General features: G+C 35.8%; 1 protein-coding gene across 1 annotated transcript; it reads right to left on the reverse strand.

Annotated features, from left to right (window-relative positions):
- Positions 1 to 18,708: 18,708 nt before the first annotated feature.
- LOC120635945 (DENN domain-containing protein 1B-like) lies at positions 18,709 to 19,845 on the reverse strand (the record flags this gene model as incomplete). The annotated part of the gene is made up of 3 exons (XM_039907154.1): positions 18,709 to 18,727; positions 19,371 to 19,508; positions 19,690 to 19,845. Coding segments are annotated over 3 exons (301 nt in total), but the record flags the coding sequence as incomplete, so codon positions are not given.
- Between the last annotated feature and the right edge of the window lie 1,860 nt (positions 19,846 to 21,705).

Genomic DNA, 21,705 nt, shown 5'->3' on the forward strand with positions numbered 1-21,705 from the left:
TTTGGCTGATATTCGTCAAATGTATAGACAAATCTGGGTCTCTGAGCACCATCGGGATTATCAGAGAATTATATGGAGATCGAAATCGGATCAAATCTTACAGGAATATCGATTAAACACTGTTACTTATGGTGTTGCATCCGCGCCATATCTTGCGTGACCATCAAACAATTAGCAGAAGACGAGGGCTCTCGGTTTCCTTTAGCTAAAAATATCTTATGCACAGATATATACGACGATGACGATGTTGTTACTGGTTGTGATACTCTAGATAATGCGCGAGAGGCTAAGTCACAGCTTCGATAATGCCATTTCAAACTAAGGAAGTGGGCTAGTAATGTTCAAGGATTATTGTCAGATTTTTCTCGTGAAGAGTGTCTTCTTGACCCTAAATCGTTTTCAGATGAACCACCTTCTACGCTAAAGGTACTAGGCCTTAAATGGGACCCCGTAACTGATACGTTTCAATTCGAGGTAGCATCATCGAATTTTGTGTACCATGCGAACTATTCTGAGTGAGCTTGCACGAATTTTCGATCCCTTGGGATTCATTTCACCTCTTACTATTAAGGCTAAGTGTCTGATCCAGAAACTTTGGATTCTCGGAATCTCTTGGGATGCAGAGCCACCTGAGGAGATAATATATTCATGGAAAATCTTCTGTGACCAGCTTTCAGTTCTTCAAGAATTACAGCTCCCTCGTCGCCTCACTGTCGATAATGCCATCGCGTATGAGCTGCACGGATTCTGTGACAGTTCTGAATTAGCATACGGGGCTATTATTTATCTGTGCGCTTTATGCAAGGATGGATCTGTTCAAATCCGGTTGGTATGTGCCAAGGCTCGCGTGACCCCAATCAAGAAGATTTCGTTGTCTCACTTGGAACTGTGCTCAGCAGTTCTCCTAACAGATTTAACTAAATTCGTCTTAGACACCTATCTTAACAAAATAATCATTAATGTGATTAATTTATGGACTGATTCGACCGTTGTATTGTCATGGCTTCGTTCTCGCTCTTCTCGTTGGACTACGTTTGTAGCTAACCGTGTAAGTCACATTCAAGATATATATCCTGCCGAGTCGTGGCATCACGTTACTTCGCCTGACAATCCTGCAGACGTATGTTCTCGCGGGCAACTTCCATATGATCTTCTTCGTAATTCATTGTGGTGGTACGGACCGTCCTGGATATTAATGATATCCAGGACGGTCCGTACCACCTGACAAATGGCCCAATTCGTCGAAATTGCCATCTCCAACATGCGGGGAGGAGAGTCTCATACGCCAAGAGGAACGTCCAGCGGTCACATTGGTAACTCATGAAAGTGTCAAACAATGTGCTTTGTTTGTGCCCTTTGATGCTCTTTTAATGCGTTTTTCTTTTCTAGAAAAGATAACTCAAGTCCTGTCATACATTCTATGATTTATTCGCAACATCAGAAATCCACACAAACGTCAAACGGGTTCACACGTAACTGAATATGAAAATAATAAATCGTTATTAGCTCTCGTGAAATTTGTTCTAGGTTCAATATTTCATAAAGAAATTCAACGTTTACAATCGAAACAAGTCTTAGCAAAGCCTCTCCGAAAGCTAAATCCGTTCTTGGATGAGGAGGGTGTTCTCAGGGTGGGCGGTCGACTATCACGCGCTGGACTAGAATTTGAACAACGACACCTTGCTCTTTTACCTAACGATCATCCTTTCACTTCCAAGCTAATTGAATCGGTTCATCGTCAGCAATGTCACACAGGACATAACATGACACACTCTTTAATTTTACAACGCTTCTGGGTGTTATCTGCAAAACGTACAATAGTTGTCTTTCGAAGTGTATTCGATGTTTTAGACCACAACCAAAATCATTAGAACCCTTCATGAGTGATCTCCCAGCTTGTCGAGTGAACCAAGTTAAACCATTTTGTCCCTTAAGCGCTGATCCAAATGATTTAAACGTTTTGACCCCGGGTCACTTTTTGACATTGGAACCGTTTACCGCGGTCCCAGACGAAGACTTTTCTAACGTCAAAATTTATCGATTGAACCGTTGGCAACTCATTCAATCGTTTCTTCAAAATGTTTGGGTTCGCTGGAAATCTGAATATTTAAATTCTTTAACACAACGTGCAAAATTGACCAAGGCATCTAGACCACTGAGTCTTGACGCTATCGTGGTCATCAAATATGATAATCGTCCTCCTTTGCAATAGTCATTGGGAAGAGTAACAGAGTTGCATCCAGGTCCAAATGGCGTAATCCGTGTGGCAACTTTCAAAACCAAGGACAGCCTTATTCAGCGACCTCTTGTAAAGTTATGTCCTCTTCCCATTGAGCCACTTAACTAACCATTATTTAAAGCTCAAGTGTGATATATAAGTATATTATTCATAGTTCTTTTAATATTTTAAGATTAAGTTTGTTTTTTTTTTTTTTTTATCATTCGCTTTGCCTACTTATCCGGAAAATACCAGCTGTATTTTGGTGGGCGGTATGTACGCAACGCGTATACAACCCGTTCTTACCGCTCACTCAAACTTACTTCATTCCATTATTTTCCTACCATTACTCTAAATCTGGTCTAGCCAATAGCAGAGCTTGCGTTACGAGTGTACTGGTTTTACAGGTATGCCCATTGGCCCCAGCCGATAGTGAGTTGGCAACGAACTACTGACGCGAACGCCGTTAATCCGAGCAAAGGAAGGAATTAATGTTCTAAAATAACCAATATCCAACAACCAAGTCAATTCGACACGGTGAAGTTTGGTGAAGTGTGTGAAATGAGTAAAACCCAACATCAGCAACAGAAGGGAAACGTTGCATCCAGACGGCATTGCGTCTCCTCCTTTCAAATCAGCGGCGAACTAGCCAACGGAAACCCGGTCTGGATCGCCTCGGTACAACCGGTAAGTAACTGCCTTTTGTCTAGACCAGTTTATCAACAAAATCAGAATCTGTCCGTTATATCGGTGGAACATCAGCCTAACGATCGTGTTCCAAACCCAGTGTCATCACCGGATCTCAACGACAAGATCCGTGTGGTCACAACCTTATTAATGGATAACTTTTTAAGAAAAATCTCCAAAAACTGATTAAACTACCAATAATAACGCGCAGTATGTCAAACGCCCAACTCATTAGTCCCCAAAGTAACAATCTGTACGGAAGGCAGACCCTGGATTGTCTAGTGCCGACTTTGCTGAACAGCTTGCCTTATAAACTAAAGCAAGAAATTAACGTTAAAAACATAAAGGAGAAACTTAAGACATTTTTCTTTCAAACTAATAAATGTAATAATAAATAGCTGGAACATCCTGTCTATAGTTTACTCAAACGATTAAGTGCGATATGTGGAACTGGTTGAAACGCGATCATTATTTTTTATATTTTTTTTTGGAACTACCCGTCATATTTTGTATGTAGCTTTAAAATACTTTACCTACTTATAATTCCGAGCGCTGAACGATGAATACCGGTGTACGGATAAACCCGATTGGGTTTTTGTTACGCCGTAACAGATATTATTATGTTAACATAAAAAAATTATATTTTTCATTCTCAACGTAATATCACGATTATTACCTGGCATGGACATATTTTATAACTTTTCCCGTATTTAAAAAAAAGCTTATCGCTTACCTATCGGTGAGCCCTCTCTTAAGATAGATATTACACACAGAACACCTATTCCTTCTTATCTTTATGATTATTTTTAGTTTTGCTGTGTCATTATTATTATAAATTTTTGTGAATGTCATGGTCACTTGTTATAGATGTACATATAAGGGAATGTGTTAAATATAAGTTTATTACTGTATATGGTAAATATGTATATTGTTAGTGTCCTTAATAAATAAATAAATAAATAAAACTGCAAACTATTAATACTGTAATTATTCTAGCTTTATCGATCATTTCATTGATGTAAGAAGGCAATAAGTTCAACGATGGATTGTGAATTTACGATACATAAAGATTGTAATACGAAGACTATAATTGACACGAACTGTAAATATTAACGTAAAATAATGTAAACATTATTGATAAACTAGATAATAATATGACGGTTTTACAAAACAATAAAACCGATATTATGTGCCGAGAGGGAAAACATACAGCATTGATGTGAAGAAGCAGTTAGTACTTTACCGATTTTCTGCGGTCTATCTATAAAGAAAGCAGTTCATCTTACCGATATAGATGGCGCTAGTATCTCACCCAGCAAGGTAGCGGGTACCCGCTGTCACTTTGAACGTCATAGTCTCCACCAGGAAGAACTTCCTGCAATGCTGTATGTTTTCCCTCTCAGCACATAATATCGGTTTTATTGTTTTGTGAAACCGTCATATTGATGTGCTTCCGAATAACATACAGCATTGATGTGAAGACGTGTTTGTTTATTTAATCAGGATTAAGAAATTAAGTGAGAATAAAAGTTAATTATTATTATTTCTTTCTATTATTTAATCATATTTCAATTATTATTTTTTCTAACGAGAGTTAATAATCTTGTAATCATTGTTTAAATACAAATAATTTATACACATATTATTATGACAAAAATAAGTTAAGTGTTTAAGAATCAGCGCCTATTATTAGAATTCAACCTGGATTAAATCATTATGTTTTGAAAGTTTCCACGCAGATTGTCGATAAGAGTGTGCGCAATCTTTAAGCCAAATGCTGGTTTAAAAGTATATATTTTCCCCGGAGTCACAAAAATAATCGCTTGAAATTTTTAGCAAAGTTAGGTCGTGAACCCTACGTCCCGAGGCTATCAAAAGTATAGTAGCGGCTCGTCTAGATATTTCGAAAAGAGTATCTTTGGGTGGGTTTGATGAAAGCCACTCAAGCACAACATTTGGGTCCCATATGAGCGTTAGTTTGGAAGCTTTAGGTTTAGCAATGCTGATTGCCTTAAGGGTGTGTTTTATTATAAAATAGATTACATTATTAAATAGATTAGTGGCAAGATAGATTTTCATGTAAAAAAAGATGTATCAAAAATTTTGCTAGTTCTGCAGGCTGAGGAATTTTAGGATTTATTTGGACGCTCTTGCACCAACTTAGCCATCTTTTGATGGCTGGTAAGTAGATACATAAGGTAGATTGCCTCCAACTGTTCTTTAATAGGTCTTTTTCCCGAGCAGACCAATCTTTTATTTGGCTACCCTACCCCCAATTTTCCAGACCTTCAGGGTCAATGTCTGCACTTGAGGCGGAATTTGTGACGTCGTGGCATCTATCAGGGTCTCGTTCAGGTTCTGTAATTCGTGTGGGTGATCTAATGCCCTGGATTTCAGGCCTTGAAGTCAAAAAGCTCGAGGCCATTCGGGCGCTACTATCAGGTATACCCCTGTCGCACTGTTCAAATGTGTTAGTACTTTTGGCAATAGATTTGGAGGAGGAAACATCCACGCTAATTGGTGTCTCCATGGTCTGCTGAAGGCATCTATATAGTTTGCTGATCGATCTTTGCAGTTTATTGAGACATAGTTCTTTACTACGGCAGTCCGTTTTGTCGCAAACAGGTCGATCTCGGGTCGCCCCCATCTTATAAAGACCTCCCGTGTAGCCTGAGGAAGAAGGTGCCACTCTGCGGGCGGTTTTCCTCGAGACAGCTTGTCCGCGATTATGTTGTATCGTCCTGGAAGGTAATGAGCAGATAGTGTTATCTGAAACTTGTCTATTATGTTTAGGAGATCGAATGTTAGAGTCAGTAAAGCGAGTGATCTCGTTCCCCCCTCCTTCCGAATGTATGCTATGAGTGTTCGATTGTCTGATTGAACTAAGACGTGGGATCTTCGCAGAGTCCTTGTGTTGCTTGTGATTGCCATTATAACTGCATAGAGCTCCTTTTTGTTGCTGTGCCATGTTTTTTGCTGAGCTAACCAGGCTCCTGACATTAATTTCCCGTCTAATTGGGCACCCCAACCCCAGTCTGAGGCATCCGTGGCCAGGAAATGGGTGGCAGGTTTTAGATGTATAGGTGACCAAAGATTTGTGGCTATGCACCACCATATAATTTCCTGTTCCACGACTTGTGGAATGAGCAGTTTTAGACGAGGGCGGTTCCTGTCGAAACGTCGCAGGAATATTTGGATGTTGCGGCAATGAAGTCTGCTCCTGGGAATCACAAAGTTGACGAAATTTAATTGCCCCAGCAACCGTTGCAACTCGCGGAGACTGATCCGACTCTTCAGTAATGAGTCTTTTAAGGCCTCGTTGAAAATATTTATCCCTCTCGTAGGCAAGGAAATTGAATTTGCGATGGTCTGCCAATGAATACCCAGGTATTCTAGGTCTTGCGTGGGTGTCAAAATCGATTTTTGATAATTGATTTACTAGCCCAAATGTTCCAAGTGCCTCACGGCTTCCGCAGCCTGAAGACATAACTTGGATTGGTCTTGGTGGACCAGAAGGAAGTCGTCTAGGTAGACTAGCATTCGACATCCCTTCGCACGGAGGGTTTCCGCAACCCAACATGTTACAAAAGAGAAAAGGTGAGGCGCTGAAGCCAGACCAAAAGGTAGACAGGTCATCTGATACAATTGGTTTTTGTAGCTTATTCTCAAAAAAGGTCGATGAGATTTTGCAGCCGGAATATGAAAGTAAGCCTGAGAAATATCTAGTTTTATCATCCAGTCTCCTAGTTGTAGAAAACTGGGAACTGATGCATGAGAGATCAGACGAAACTGTTTGTTTTCACAAATTTGTTTAATTCGCGAAGGTCGAAGATCGGACGCATCGATCCATCGTTTTTCTTTCGCAGGAATAGCTTGGAGATAAAACTGGGCGATGTTTTGTGAGCAATTTGTATCACACGTTGGTCCAATAGATCTTGTATCATTAGAGTCATGGCAGTTGATGGTTTGGTTGCATATTGACGCATTATGCTTTTGGTAGACATTACCAGAGGAGGTTTCTTGTATAAAGGTATTCGAAAGCCCGTTATTATTGATATTATAAACATGTTTGCGCCCATCGCTTGCCATCGTTTTTGGAACATCTTTAAATAACCTCCCCTGAAATGTGTCGGCTAGTCACTTTTTTGTATCCTTGTTTCGAAATGTAGTGTTTTTATTTTTGGAACGAAGTTCCTTATCGCGCGTTGTGAAAGGGGGCTAGACGGAAAAAATTCTTACAATAAGTTGTCACGACACTTTTTGCTATAGTAAGCTATATTGTAAGCCGTGCGGCGTGCGCATGTTTCTCTGTCTGTCTCTCTCTCTCTCTTATAGAAAGCAAGCCAGTTCCCTGATAGCCACACTTACAATAAAAATACTTTTAGTATAGAAAGTTCAGTCAAAGTTAACGTTAAGTTTACTCCAAGACTTGTACAGTAAAACTTATATACAATTTGTGTTGAAATTGTATAGTAACTTAACGTTGGAAGATTTTTTAATGAAAAATTACTGTAACTTTTACTGTAAAACTCATAGAAAAATTAATATTACTTCAAGTTATATTTATTTGAACGTTCAAATTGATTAGAAAACCATGATTTAAAAAAGTTTTTTGCAAGTTAATTGTCAATCACTTCTTAGAAAAAATTAATGAAAAATAATAGGACGATAAATAAAAATTTTAATGCTTTGTAAATAATTTCATAGAAGGTTTCAGAGTATTTTTATATTTAAGAAAATTAAACATTATATAATTTCAGATATTTATTTTTATTAATAAATTATTAAAACATTTTTTGAGCTAAAAATGATAATTAATCTAGCTGACGTCTTCGTTTTTTTTACCGATAAACTACCTACCGATGTAAAAAAGAGACAAATTCTGATAATCTGCCATATCAATAAGTGTTTTGTCCAACTTCACTAAAAGTTCATATTAAGACTTGTACTACAAGATATTGAGAAAAGTTAAAGTAAATTTCCGGTACTAGATTGTGCATAAGTTGGATTGTATTTTAAAGTTAACGATTACGATTGGATAGCTATCAGGGTTATTTTCGTTTTTTCTTTCTAAATAAAATAAAATTTTATTACAATTCCTTCACTAATTAATCGAAAGGAACTTCGTTCCATCCGGGTGTCCCTTGACACCTCTCAAGTTTTTTTTTTGTAACTCATTTCTACCCTTGTATGTATGTTGTGTCTGAATAATTATAAAAAGTATAGTGTGTGCATCTAATCAACCACTGGCACCAGACCCTCAATGCCCTTAAATTTTATAAATAGTTCATAAATAATCGCTTAAATAAGCTTAAGTTATAAAATAAACACTGAAACAAGTATGTACATTGAACAATTTTTAATATTATTTTCTCTTTGTTACAGATTTGACTCTGTGTTTGTGAACGCGTGTGCTGAGTGGACTAATGAAGAGTTCGGTGGTTTAAACATACCCGCCGGTCGGGTCGCGTACGTGCACGGTTCGGTCGATCCGTGGCATGCGCTATGTATGACTACTACGCAGGACAACTACACGCCCGCTATCTTCTTTGAAGGTATATACTCAGTGGCGTGCATAGCCCTTGGACCCAGGGTATGCACAAGGTGTTCAACACAAACATAAAGTAAAATTAAAATTTAGATTTTAGATAGGTATGTCGGTTTATAATCAAATTACTTTACGAAAGTTATATTTTTGATTGATTTAATACTATCGTCTATCTACTGCTAATTGAATAAAAGTTCATACCCTGATTTACGTCACAAAATTATGACACACCATTCGGCAGCATTTTCTAAGCACACTGATGATGATAATATTTTTCCAACATATCATGTTTTTAGCGTTTTTATGAAAATTATTAAGATCACAATATCCTTTATCATTCCACACTTTACGTATATTGGACAATAAAACAAAAGGAAAGCAAATTAATCGATTGGTGTGTTAAAAGCCGCTTAGCCAAGAATAGTTTTCGTAATATTTATTATTAAATATACGTGTTACTTTATCACCTTTTTTTGGGATATTTGTAACATTGGTACACTCCTTCCTTTGCGAATGATTTCTAATTTTACGATATAAGTAGGGATAGAAATTAAAGTTTTCTCTAAGTACTTTTTCCAGGCACACTGAACCCAAACAAAGACCGCACGAATATGCTTTCATTATAAAATGAATGAATAAACTATAAATTAACCTTAACACATTAAACTATCACTACTCAAACTTTTATAAGTTACTGAATTTATGCACTTGAACCGTTTATTTATCACCAACGCCATACAGCATTGTTCGAAGGTAAACAATAATGGCGATCGAATATGCTAATGATAATATTGCAATCGAAATTAGTCAAAATATGTCTTTAATTTTTTGTAAGTATGGGTAAGAACGCTATTTTATTTTGATATGTAAACAATACATAGAAACCATATTTATTGTTAACTCTCTCACTCTCCAATGATTCCTGGAAAACCTAAATTATTCATTTTTCAAAATTGAGACAGCGTTTGGTTTCATAGATTATTTTCAAAACGAAAGACTAATTCGATAATATTAGATCCTTAATTTTCTTAAAAGACATTAAAAGGTATTTACATTTGTGAATAATGTTTTTAATTCTAAAAAAAGAATAATGACCTTTAACAACAATAACAAACCAAGCAAATCATTTTATTCATCGAAAAAATGAAACACGTAATTGATTATCCACTTCCGTAAGCAGTGCTTATAGACAGCCACACTTAGAGAATTTATGAATGAAACTGTTCACACAAGACCGATGCTAATCTTGTAAGTACAAGCGCACGATTATAACATTACACGACACGCACTACTAACTTGCACGCACACATCTAGCAGAACGATTCTTTCTTTGGGCGTGCTTATTTTATTTGATATTCTATGCAACAGTAGAGGGCGTCATATGTCGAGTGATTCATAATAATTGATTTACCCTGCAATAGATAACATGAGATTTTTACGTGTTTTAAAAGGTAAATGTTTAGCATTTACGGTTAAAAATTACAATACGAAGTAGTAAAGTTACGAATCAGATAGACAGATGAACGTGAAAAGGCTTCAACCCAACTCGTATTTTCAATCTTGGAGATAGATTAACGTTTATTTTATTATTACAAATATTGATTAAAATGTCTGTATATCAATAGCAGCTACAAAGGCAAGGCAACAGACAGCAGCGTCTGATGTGACGTTCAAATTCGCGTCCTGCGTGCGACCAATGATAAGTCGTGCCCTCATCAGCAAGATTTTTGTTATTGGTCGCAAACTTAACTCGATCATCATCGGTAAGAAAGAAAGAAAGATGGCTTGCGGTGGCCTTCTTTTTGGTACCAAATTTCACGCAAAAATTTGTTCGTTGTATAATAATATTAGGTCCTTAATTATTTTATTTTTATTTTATTTTATTTTATTTATTAAGGCCCAAACAGTATACTTAATACTTAAAATTAGTACAAAGAAAATAACACTTACACCAATTAAGTAGCCGCTAATAAATCTAACGAAATACATTAAAATTGACAGCAAACTTATAACATATTTATGAAACTTTAGAATATGTATAAAACACATATTATTGACAGATAATGTAAATAAGGGAATACCCTTATTAACAATATCCATCCAATCCAAGTGGATATGTGAAAACATAAGTAGAACTTTTACGTAGAACAATTAGAATTAGAATTTAGAATAAAGATGTTTTTTTAACTGAGCAAGAGTAAGATTAAATAAATCTAAATCCGAGAAATTATTATTATAGCTTTGAGTAGCTCTATAAATATAACTATTAAGAGCGTATTTTGATCTGACTAAGGGCAAATAAAATGGAGGCGATTTTCGCCTAGATATAATATTTTTTGGACAAACAAAACCAATTCTACTAAGTAGTTTTGGAGTATCAATTTCATTCCTTAAAATTTTAAACAAAAAAACAATATCACGAACCTGTCGACGAGCCTGGAGGGGTTTCAGACAGTCTGAAGTAAATGGATTATGCCTGGATCCCGAAAAACGATACCTCAAGTGCTTAGACAATTTGTTTTGCAAGTTATCTAACATATTTATATAAATATTGTATCTCGGATTCCAAACAACAGAGCAATATTCCAATAATGGTCTAACCAAAGAGTTGAAAAGAAGTATAAGAGTATTATAGTTTTCAAATTCTCTTCCAACTCTCATGACAAAACCTAATAGACGGTAAGCCCTTGAAACAATATCCTCAATATGGGTTTTAAATGTTAATTTAGAGTCAAGTGTAACCCCTAAATCTCTTATAAAATGTACTCTTTCTACTAATATATTATTAAGATAATAATTCCTTGTGATTAAATTCTTATTTTTACGTGAAAATGAAATAACGTTACATTTTCTTACATTTAGCTGTAAACGATTCAAGTGACAATATGCACACAATTTATCAAGATCATATTGTAGGGCATCACAATCAGCTTCGTTGATAATTATTTTAAAAATTTTATTATCATCAGCGTATAGAAGACAACTAGAATTTGAAAAAATTTGGGCAACATCATTTATAAAGATATCAAAGAAGAGAGGACCAAGATGTGACCCTTGCGGGACACCTGATGTTATAGGCATGAATGATGAACAGAAACCTTTAACGGCGACTGCTTGGCTCCTATCACGCAAATAGGACTCAACCCAACGGAGTAGGTCACCATGAATACCAAACTTAAATAATTTGACTAAAAGCAACTCATGACTAATTTTGTCAAATGCTTTCGAATAATCAGTATAAATGCAATCCACTTGGTAACCACTATCCATAGCTAAAATAATTTGATCAATAAACTCACACAAGTTAGATTCAGTTGATTTTTTACTAACAAAGCCATGTTGCTCATTAATTATGCGAGGTCGGACTCTACTATATATGGAGTCATAAATTATTTTCTCAAACAACTTGGGTATTATAGAAAGTTTCGAGATTGGGCGATAATTTTCAATGTTGTGCTTGTCACCAGACTTATAGACTGGTATGATAAATGATTTCTTCCAGATGTGTGGCATTTTGCCCATATTTAATGACAAGTTAAAGAGAACAGATAACGCGACGGATAGGTGGATGCGACATTCTCGTGAAAATTTTGGTGGTATACCATCAGGATCGGTGCCTTTAGTAACGTCTATTTCTTTTAAATATAAAGATACTAATGAAGGTGAAATATTTACAGAGTTCAAATTTACAGTGTTGTTACATTCTGTTTCTTCTGGAGCGCTAGTAGACCCGTCAGATTCAAAAACAGAATGGAAGTATTTATTAAACAAATCACAAATCACACTACCTTGGGATGAAGACTGATTACCAAAATACATCGTATCAGGAAAATAAGAAATATTATTCTTAGACTTAACATAGCTCCAAAAATATTTACTATTAATACGAATTTTTTCTTCAGCACGACGACGGTAAGAGATTAGACATGTTTCTTGCATATTCTTTTGCCGCAATCTTAGGAGGGAAAAGGTGTCATAGTCATCAAAATTACCGTATAGCTTCCATTTACGGTGGAATTAAGTTTCTCATTAACTATCTTAATGAGAGGCCTACTAAACCACATAGGATACTTATTATTATCGTAAACTTTTTTAGATGGAATATACTTTTGTATAATATCATTTATTATATCATAAAAACATGATACAGCCATATCAATATTCCCCACATTTAAAATATCAATCCAATCGATACCGGCAAGAGCAGAATTAATTTCATTATAATCGGCAGCATGAAATAAGCGTATAACCCGCGGTTGAGAACTAAGTTGTGGCTCCGACCTAACAAGAAAGTCTATATCTAGCACCGGATGATGACGATCAATGGCAGCCAAACAAAAATCAGTGGTGGAAACATTACACTTAAAATTAGCAATCACCAAATCTAGAATCCTACCCTTGTCGTTTCTTATTGAGTTAAACTGTTGTAGACTATTAAAGGATAAGAAAGACGAAAGGGACTCAATTAAAGGATAAGATATGTCACAGTAAAGGTTCATTGACTCCTTCGAATCAGTCCACTGGGCCTGACCAATATTGAAATCCCCTATGATTATAAATCTATCATCAGGATGTTCAAGAACAATATTACTAACCTTCTCAAAGAACTCAGTCAAAGCATCAAACAGTAAAGAACATGGTGGAAAGTAACAGATGAACAAACGATAACGAAGTTTTAAGGACCCCTCACCAACTGTAATAATAAGAGTCAATATATCACCTACGGCATTTAAAGAAGGTATGCAAGAAACATCAGACACTTTAAGACTACAACAGACTGCAATTAAACCCCCCCAAGCGAGTCACCACGCAGATCATAGCTCCTGTCACATCTGTAAATATTATAACGTTCATCAAAAAGTTCTGAACTATTAATACCAGGCAGCAGCCATGTCTCTGTTAGTAGAATTATATCAGAATCACAAGTAAGCATACTCGAGAAAAACGACTGTGTTTTTGTTCGCAGGCCTCATACATTTTGGTAATATATTGTGATTTTAGAATGACCCTTTAACATAATCTTGGTTTATATAAAATAAATTACTCAAATTCAGGGTTGAAATTGACACTTCAATAACAAACATAAAGGAATGAAAAGTTTTATAATAATAAGGATACATAAAGATGAAAAAAAAGTTAATCTGAATTTTAGATCTATTTGTCCATTCAAATAAGTGCTTAAAGATTGATTTATGAGCTAAATAATAAAAATTACAAATCATCACCAAAAAATCATAATAAAAAAGTATTGTGACATAACTTACCCATGCCAAGAGCTTAGTAAAAATTGTCCTATTAACCATGGTATAAAAATCCCCAGACACATAGATACCATCACTAAACCTAAGTTTTGTAATAGCTCTAACACCATTAGATAAAAAATTAGAGTATGAATCATAAAATAAATAATATAAAGAGCAACTAAAAAACAGCAGCAACATCATCCACCTATAAACATCCAGTTGCCAGGCACAGTCATCCTGTTTCATAGGAGAGTATGATTTAAGTCTTGGAACCTTGGTACTGCACCAATAAGGGTTTGTGGGCAAATGCCCCACATAACAACCACAGCATGTTTGATTTGTATTCTCTGAAACAAATTCTTTATAACAAATGACACATAGTATAACAAAGATTAACTTGTGACCTAAGTTATAAAAATCCCTACATACATTGATGCTATCATTACACCCGAGAATCAAAATACCTCTTAAACCCCTAGATAACGTATAAAAGGAAGATAAATGTAACAAGTAAAGACAAAAAATGCATCTAATGAACGTCAACATCAACCCCAGTATACCACCTAGCCATTGCCTGGCACAGGCATGATCTCCCTTTGCAGAGAGCAATCTGGAGCTTAAACCCACCACATGTATTATTTTGTCCAGAACATTAACAAAATAAATTGTAACTATTATTACTTCCTTAAGGATCATAAAAAATACCATGTAATAAACAAGGTAAGAATATACATAACTTATACACTTTACAATTACCAAGTTACATATAGGCTTTAAAATGAAAAAACAACTTTTAAAAAATAATAAAATTAAGACTACTTGAAAAACATGAACAAGGTATGAACATAATATGACAAATCTCAGTACAGGGAGCATTGTAACAAATGCTTCATAAACATAATGAAAATAATAATAAGCCCAATCAAAAAACAATAAATCACTTATTTTATACTGTTTAAATCTTGAGCAGATAAGATATTTATAATAGGGCTAGTATCATCACGACGCACTAGAATACAACAATGCTTGACCCAAGTATATTTATAGTTCATCTCCTGGGCACGTTTTTTGGCCTGTTGTAGGAGAACTTTATTAGCACGAGTTAAGTGGTCATTAAAATAAACCGAAGAGTTGCTCCCAACAAATCCAATCTCAGTTGCTTGTAGATTTTTGAGCTTACGGAGGCGATTCAGGCAATTGTCTTTCTTGTGGCGGGCTAAAAATCTCACTATAATGGGCTTGGGCTTCTTCAAGTTATTAATACTAGGAGCAACATGGGTCACAAAATCAATGTCAATATCCGGGTTTATAGGGAAATCAGCTTTTAGACAGAGTTCTTTTAAGATAACCAATAGGTTTTCTCCCTTTTTCTCAGGGACCCCAATGATTTCTATATTGGACCTCCTAGCCCATTGTTCTTTTGTGTTCAGTTCAGTTTCAATTTTATTCAAAGATGTACAAACAGCATTAATTTCAGAATTAGTAGACTTTAACATTTTTAAATTTATTTCTATGTTGTCCACCCTTTTGGAGATTTCTTCATATTTGGCACTGAACATCTCAAAAGAGGATTTGAACTCTGACAGATCAATCTTTATACTCTTAAGTTCCTTGCCTATCGACTCCCTCAATAAGTCATTAATACCACATGCCATTGATTTAATTTCAGCGCGAATTAAGTCTTGCATCGCATTAACAGACACCATAGTCTCACTATCAGAAAACAGAGTTACAGGAAAGGCAGGGGGGTCCACTTTGTCACACAATCCCGGTATTTTGTTTTGCACCGGTGTATTACTGTTATCTCCTTTCGGTCGCGAAGCCACGCAAGCTGGGCAAACCCACTTACTCCGCACGGCTGGTGAGTCCTCTGGGAGTTCCACACATTCTAGGTGATACAGATATGAACATTGGGCTAGTGAACATTTCACTCGCTTTTGGGTAACAGTTACTTTCACATTGCAAACGTAGCAGACGGACATGAACAAAGTCGGCTTTGATATTGTTTTATTAATTGCTGGCAACCAAACCGTGTCTTTGCTTGTTGCCGCCAACAGAAAAGCAATGGCGGGTACTATAGAAAACTTAAACAATTTCTCACTCGTCCAATTAACGTAGAATTTGGACACAACTCACTAATTTCGTTATCTAACGGCACAAGTAATATAATAATTTTAATTACGGAGTACTAAATATCCTAATTAAAAGAAAATAATATTAATTACAGCGTACACACACAGAGCAATGCACGCCGCGTGTGACGTTTACTATCGTAAACTAAAAAGTGAAATGAAATTCGCGTTCTGTCGTACTGGCCTCGTTGATCTTCTCGTTGGATATGAATTTTAATGGCATAATAGCATGCAGTACCAAGTAAAAAAAAAAAAAAAAAAAACTGCATTGATAACCTCTTCCTTTATTTGAAGTCGGTTAAAACTATGAAAGAAGAAATAACTTACCCTACCCAGTAATGCGGAAGCGACTTAGGAAGAATAAGTTAAAAGTAGTTAATAATTAGTATATACAGAGGCGTGCATTGCATATATGCAAATAAGCAGTGCATACCCTACCCTCAGGGTCTTAAAGAGCCTTCAGATAGGACCATTAAAGTTTTGTAATTAAAAAAACACTAAGTAAAAAATATATGAAAGCGCCATCTAGTTATGAGCGGCCAAACTTCTAGGTCAATTGTCGCTAGACAGGCGACAGCGCAACCAGCGCGCGCGAGGCGCATAGCGTACAAAATAAAATCTTCTACTTCGTATTTTAATTTTTAACCGTAAATGCTAAACGTTTACCTTTTAAAACACGTAAAAATCTCATGTTATCTATTGCAGGGTAAATCAATTATTATGAATCACTCGACATATGACGCCCTCTACTGTTGCATAGAAATATCAAATAAAATAAGCACGCCCAAAGAAAGAATCGTTCTGCTAGATGTGTGCGTGCAAGTTAGTAGTGTGTGTCGTGTAATGTTATAATCGTGCGCTTGTACTTACAAGATTAGCATCGGTCTTGTGTGAACAGTTTCATTCATAAATTCCTTAAGTGTGGGTGTCTATAAGCACTGCTTACGGAAGTGGATAATAAATTAAGTGTTTGATTATTTTATGAATAAAATGATTTGCTTGGTTTGTTGTTGTTAACGGTCATTATTCATTTTATAGAATTAAAAACATTATTCAGAAATGTAAGTACCTTTTAGTGTCTTTTAAGAAAATTAAGGAACTAATATTATCGAATTAGTCTTTAGTTTTAAAAGTAAGTTATGAAACCAAACGCTGTCTAAATTTTGAAAAATGAACAATTTAGGTTTTCCAGGAATCATTGGAAAGTGAGAGAGTTAAAAACAAATATGGTTTCTATTTATTGTTTACATATCAAAATAAAAAAGCGTTCGTACCCATACTTACAAAAAAATTAAAGACATATTTTGACTAATTTCGATTGCAATATTATCATTAGCATATTCAATCGCCATTATTGTTTATCTTCGAATAATGCATACAACAATAAATTCAGTAACTTATAAAAGTTTGAGTAGTGATAGTTTAATGTGTTAAGGTTAATTTATAGTTTATTTATTCATTTTATAATGAAAGCATATTCGTGCGGTCTTTGTTTGGGTTCAGTGTGCCTGGAAAAAGTACCTGGAGAAAACTTTAATTTCTATCCCTATATCGTAAAATTAGAAATCATTCGCAAAGGAAGGTGTGTGCCAATGTTACAAATATCCCAAAAAAAAGGTGATAAAGTAACACGATGTTTAATAATAACTTAGCTAAGCGGCCAACACACCTTGTTAGAAAATGCTGCCGAATGGTGTGTCATAATTTTGTGACGAAAATCAGGGTATGTACTTTTATGCAATTAGCATTAGATAGACGATAGTATTAAATCAATCAAAAATATAACTTTCGTAAAGTAATTTGATTATAAACCGACATATCTAAAATCTAAATTTTTATTTTACTTTATGTTTGTGCTGCACGCCACTGGTGTGTGCAAACGTTAATTGCACAAGGTAAATTATTTAACTGTTTTGGAAAGAAAACAGCTAAGACCATCACCGAAACCTACGCCAGACTTATGTATTTTTAAACCTAGTAAAAATATTAAGAGAAAAAGATCGGTATACAATTCTAGTTGGGTTGTTGCATTCTAATAAATTATATTTTGTATTGCATATTTTATTCTAATGAAAAGAACGTTTGGAACGCGGCTGGTTACAATGATTTAAATAACTTATCAGGTGCTATAAAAAGACACCCGAATTCACATAAACATTTGTGTTTTTTTTTTTTATTCGGCAATCGGCGCATAGAAACTTCTTTATCCCACCAATTATCAATTGAAATTTCCATCATAATTCGCGTGTTGACCATAATCGTAGTAATTTTCAAAGATTAGTTGATATTGTTTGTCATTTGGCACAGCAAGAACTACCTTTTATAGGTCATGACGAGTCCAATCGTTCATTAAATAAAGGAAATTTGTATTTTTACTTTCAAAATACGATCTTGTTTTAGAAAAACATATGCAAAAATTAGGGCTTGCCTATCTTCAAAACCCTAGGAACGCCACTGAATATATACATATATATTATAGCTCCGTACGAGACGTGCACCGTTCCAGCGGCTGACGACCGGCGGGGCGTCGCAAAGCACTCTCGCGCACTTAATACACAATTGCATATATTTTGTTCGCAAGCTCCATGGCCATTTTGGTTAATCAACAAATGAATTCCTAAATATCGTCGCTATATGAGCCGCTATCATACAAAATCGCACGAAATATATAGATCTTTTTCTTCTACAAGTAAGCTTTAACTGTAATCTCACCTGGTGGTAAGTGATGATGTAGTCTAAGATGGTAGCGGGCGATCTTGCTAGGGTGTGTGGTAGTAATACCCCTAATCGGTTTCTGCGCGACATCGCACCGGAACACCGAATCGCTTAGCGTCTTTGTCGGTAGCGTGGCAACTAGCCACGGCCAAAGCCTCCCACCAGACCAGAGGAAGTTCATAAACTATACATTACCAAATTATCCCAGCCGGGAATCGGAAAATAAAACAAAATACGGAGGTCGTCATAGCAAAGTATATCCCACACAATATTGGAGGAGTATATCCCTAAAATTCTTCATATATTCAGACGAAATATGAAAGTATAGATCGTTTGCAGCTTGTGAGCTTCACGTAGCCGGATGCACACCGGCCGGTGAGACGACAGATCCCGCCCCCGCTATCACATCACCTACGAGCATGCGCATGCGCGCACATAAACATGGCATCGAATGCTAGAGCAATGGAACCGGAACCGAAGTGCTGAGCCGAGGCCGCCGTGCCACCAGTGGGCCAACGAGGCACACCAATTAGAATAATCAAGAAAAATATCAAAACACCCTTTGAGTCCGAAACGTGATAAATATCATAATAAATATTTCGCATTGGCAATTTACTCTTTCCCTAGAAAGAACATTGTGCAAGAACTACTTGACACATTACAACGGTAACATTTTGCGAGATGCATTGTTTATAGCAGGGTATATAATTAACGTGGAATAGGAGAAGTTAACCCCCGTTTATAACTACACGCATTGTTTGGATATTATTTCCACTAGTGCGCCAGTGCTCGGGGAGGTGGTTGCGGTGCTGTAGTACAGTACTCACTTGTAGAAGATGTCGTGCCATGGCAGGTGGGACAGCAGCACCAGAGCCGTGTTCGTCTTCGGGTCGTAGCGGCAGAAGCAGAACGTGTACTTGGAGTCCACCGACGTCAGCACGAACGAGTAATGTTGGACGAATGTGCTGAAACAGATCGAGTAATGACGTCAAGTCAAGCCAGCTCACCACCCCCGCAAGGAACGAGTGGCTAGACTGCCAGCAGTAGTCAGTGCGAGCCCAGTCCGCCACTTGTGCTTTGCCTTCTATATTACTTTGATTTGAGAATATAATCCTATAAAAAAAAGATAAAGACGCTCGCACTTACTTTTCAAACTGACATGGGAATGTAAACTTTGGTATGTTTTTCAACTCTTCCTCATTTTTGTAAGTCTCTGGGTATTTCCTCACTATGTATGGCTCTCTTACGTGATCACCGGGCGACACTTCACAGAACAATTCAAACAGGAAGCGAACGGTATCTCTGTAAACACAAAATGGGATACTATTAGACCAAGTCTCATTTATAGACATATTTGATCAAAGTATATTTTATCTCTATTTCATTTAACACACATTATTGACGCCCTACATTTTATTAAATTTTTTGGAGAAACTTCTCAGGCGTCGATTAGTTAATTTTGTAGGACGAGAATTAAGAGGCAAGCTGACGTGCAGGCAGGCTCCTTGCACGAGGAGAGGACAACTACAACGTGGACAGAAGGAGAAAAGCTATATTTACAATCTCTCTGGCTAACACGACAAGCGTGCGCGCGCAGTACTGCAATGGGACAATTTAATGCGCGTTTAATTCAGCAGTTTCACTTCCATCAAGTGCACTGCGCGCGTAGTTTGTTTTATCTTCTTCAACTTCCTAGTACAATTTGTATACCCCCTTAAGAATTGTTTGGACTTGAAACACTTTATAGGGTTCACTTTTTATTTTAAATTGTAAATACATACTGATTTTAATGCCCTAACTTCATTAACATACATACAGACAGACAGATATCTTAGCATATAAAATATATAAATTGTAATTGCAGAGTGAAGCTGCTGGAAGAATTTACGATTGAACAATTTAAGTTACTATTCAATACCTATCGACAAATAATAAATGTATGACTGGTGCACGAATTAAGACCTCGCCCCAATGGAGGTTAAATTCTACAAGTGGTTTGAAGGCAAAGTAGAATTGAAGATATATTAACAATCATGTGTATTGTTGCTAGGGTAGTGTGACAGATTTGCGAGCTCGCGAATTTATTTATTTATTTATTTATAAAGGACAACCAACAGTAGATACATCAAAACATGCTTTTTTTTTTTGGAATGAGTCACATAGTAAATGTTCAACTATTTACAGGTTATCACAGCATGCATTAAAATGTAAAAAAGTCATTCTTATAAATTATTTACAATTAATAATTAGTCAGTTAATATAAACCTTTAAAAGTATAAAAGTATAAATATTTAAAGCTAAATTACAATAAAAAAATTAACTTAATCAATTATTAGGAGACAAAACAAAACAAAAATGAATTAAAGCGGATTAAAATAATAAATATTGATGTCTTAAAAGTAATAAATAAAATTAAACTTAAACTTAATAAACTAAAATGTAAGTCAGGTTAATTAGTAGAACAAATATTTAGTACTTTTCGTCTAAATTCAATGTAACTGTCATGAAAAATGTCTAAGTCATTAAGCTAAATCGCACACTTATTATAGCAATCCGAGATACGAGGTATAGGGGACAGTTTTCCTAATTTGGTTCTGTAACGCCTGTGATGTAACAAATTGCAAGGATAACGTGGTGTATTAGTACGCGGAGCTTTGATTGAAAATCTGTTAATTAGTTCAGAGCAATCCAGCTTGTTATTGAACAGTTTAAACAGTAACATCATAGACAATGTCCCCCTCCTATCTTCAAGACTCTGCATCTTGAAAAAATTAAGCCTGTCAATATAATTATTAAGGTTTTTATTGTATCGATATGAAAGCTGGCGCAAAAATCTTTTCTGTATTCTCTCGATTCTTTTCGTGTGAACTTTTGTAGACGGTGACCAGACTGAGCAGCAATATTCCAATCTACAACGTACGTAGCAACCGAAGAGTCTTATTACAGTAGAATATTGCTTAAAGCTTTTAGAAAATCTAAGCACAAAACCTAATGCTCTGTTAGCCAAGTCAAGGGTTTTATCAATATGAGGAATGAAATTTAGTTTACTATCTAAGATAACACCCAAGTCACGAATAGAATCAACTTCCGTCAACCGCAAGTTGTTTATATAATATGCAGATATTTTATTCTTTTTACGAGTCTTTTTACGCCAAAAAAAGT

Source organism: Pararge aegeria, chromosome W (assembly GCF_905163445.1).
Source record: "Pararge aegeria chromosome W, ilParAegt1.1, whole genome shotgun sequence".
NCBI classification, from domain to species: Eukaryota; Metazoa; Arthropoda; class Insecta; order Lepidoptera; family Nymphalidae; genus Pararge; species Pararge aegeria.